This window comes from Sorghum bicolor, chromosome 9 (genome assembly GCF_000003195.3).
Source record: "Sorghum bicolor cultivar BTx623 chromosome 9, Sorghum_bicolor_NCBIv3, whole genome shotgun sequence".
Lineage (NCBI taxonomy): Eukaryota > Viridiplantae > Streptophyta > Magnoliopsida > Poales > Poaceae > Sorghum > Sorghum bicolor.
Genome location: NC_012878.2, coordinates 14,859,573 through 14,861,441, shown reverse-complemented (window position 1 = coordinate 14,861,441; position 1,869 = coordinate 14,859,573). Strand labels below are relative to the sequence as shown.

The 1,869-nt window shown below is 40.0% G+C and overlaps 1 protein-coding gene across 1 annotated transcript in view; it reads left to right on the top strand.

The window, feature by feature from the left end:
• Positions 1,395–1,869, top strand: part of LOC110430407 (WAS/WASL-interacting protein family member 3-like) — a 1,185-nt gene continuing 710 nt past the window's right edge. The window contains exons 1-2 of the mRNA XM_021448074.1: positions 1,395–1,399; positions 1,567–1,806. Of these exons, the coding sequence (XP_021303749.1) occupies positions 1,395–1,399; positions 1,567–1,806 (245 nt within the window). The remainder of the gene's footprint in view (positions 1,400–1,566; positions 1,807–1,869) is intronic.

The following is a 1,869-nucleotide window of genomic DNA, read 5'->3' as shown; positions in this document are numbered from 1 at the left end:
CAAAAGTCCATCTTGTTATATTTCTAATATTCATATATAATCATACAAGGGTCCAGAGAAGTGCCTCTAACCATTGGAATACCAGATCTTATATTCATGGGGCAAGAATAAAATAAATACAACACCAATAACTAAAATAAACAACACTGACCAAAACTGCATACCCTGAACCAAGAGTAAAAGTATCACAAGGCAGAAAAGTTTTGTGGACAAACATCCAAAATCTTACTTTCACTTGAGTGCCTTACTTCACAATAAACATAGTAACTTTACCAATTAAACATATATTTGTAGCATTCCGTGTTCAAATAGAGTTATGCAAACATATTGGTCCAGATAAAGGCTTGTTTCTTACGAGCTAAAAAATCCTTGCTTTGCCTGCAATTTCTGATGACCAAAGTGAACAGCTCGCCTAAGTATGCGCCTCAGAACATACTCTCTTCCCTCATTACCTACAGATGAACACATATTAAGGGGGAAATTCCATTCTATAATAGATAATAACAAAGCCCTAGAAGCATAATTGAAATAGAAAACGAAAAGTGTTTAAGAATGAGTTTACACATGAGGTTGAGCACCATCAGCGATAGCGAAAGAAAGGGTTCTTATGTGGTCAGCGACTACTCTGTAAGCCATGTCAACTTTGCCAATATCATCAGAACCTACTTTACCAGAGTATGGTTGAATTCCATCGCCAGCCAACTGCATTTACATGTTCGCACCAAATTATCAATGCATATATCCATAGAATATGATATCTAGATGCACTCCTGTGCATAAACATAAATAAAGTAACTTGAAGTATGATGCACGCAGATGACAAACATACTTGGTGAATGGCATCAAATATTGGCATGAATACATCTGTATCATAATTGCTCATTTTATTCTGAAGGATAGAAGTTAAACGCTCAAAGCCCATCCCAGTGTCCACATGTTTTGCTGGCAAAGGTCTCAATGAGCCATCTGCCTCCCTATTGAACTGTAAATGAAACCACTACTACGTCAGTACATAGAAAGAATCAACAAGGAAGTATGAAGTGTGGCACTTAGGATTAATAACTTCTTAAAGAAAAGATAAAAAAGAATGATATATTGATCATCACAATCACATCAGAAACAACAGCACTGAAACCATTACATGCAGATAAAAATAGAGCATATATTTCCTTTCAAATTCAAAACAGAGGTATTCTAAGATCAGAATCAGCCAAAAATTTTTGGCGAATTTGTGGGAATTTCAGCTCTAAACAACCAATTCATCAATCACAGAAACTTCTATATTGGTACATAGATAACAAAAAAATCCATCTTGTTATATTTCTTATATTCATATAATCATACAAGGGTCCAGAGAAGTGACTCTAACCATTGGAATACCAGATCTTATATTCATGGGGCAAGAATAAAATAAATACAACACCAATACCTAAAATAAACAACACCGGCAAAAACTGCATACCCTGAACCAAGAGTAAAAATATCACAAGGTAGAAATTGCTAGACTGACAAATCGAAATGCTCATGAACAATACCATTTAAATTTGCACTTCTTGCTAATTGCAGTCCCCTCAACCTTGGGTCAATCCAGGTGCTGCCGGTGGTGCTCTCTGGCAAACTTGTCTGCTATCGAGCAGCAGCCAGCAGAGAGCAGAGCAGCAGCAGTCCAGTAGGCAGCAGCGGCCAGCCACAGACACAGCACCACATTGGTGGGAGGCCGGAGCCTAGAGCGCCGGACGGGGGCACAGGCGGCCGGCCGGCCGCAGGGGGCAGACGGGCAGCATGGCGCCGCACTGGCCGTGGCCGGTGGGTGCCGACCACCTCTCGTGGCCTTGCCATCGGCATGCCGTCGATTCAAAATTAGAGATG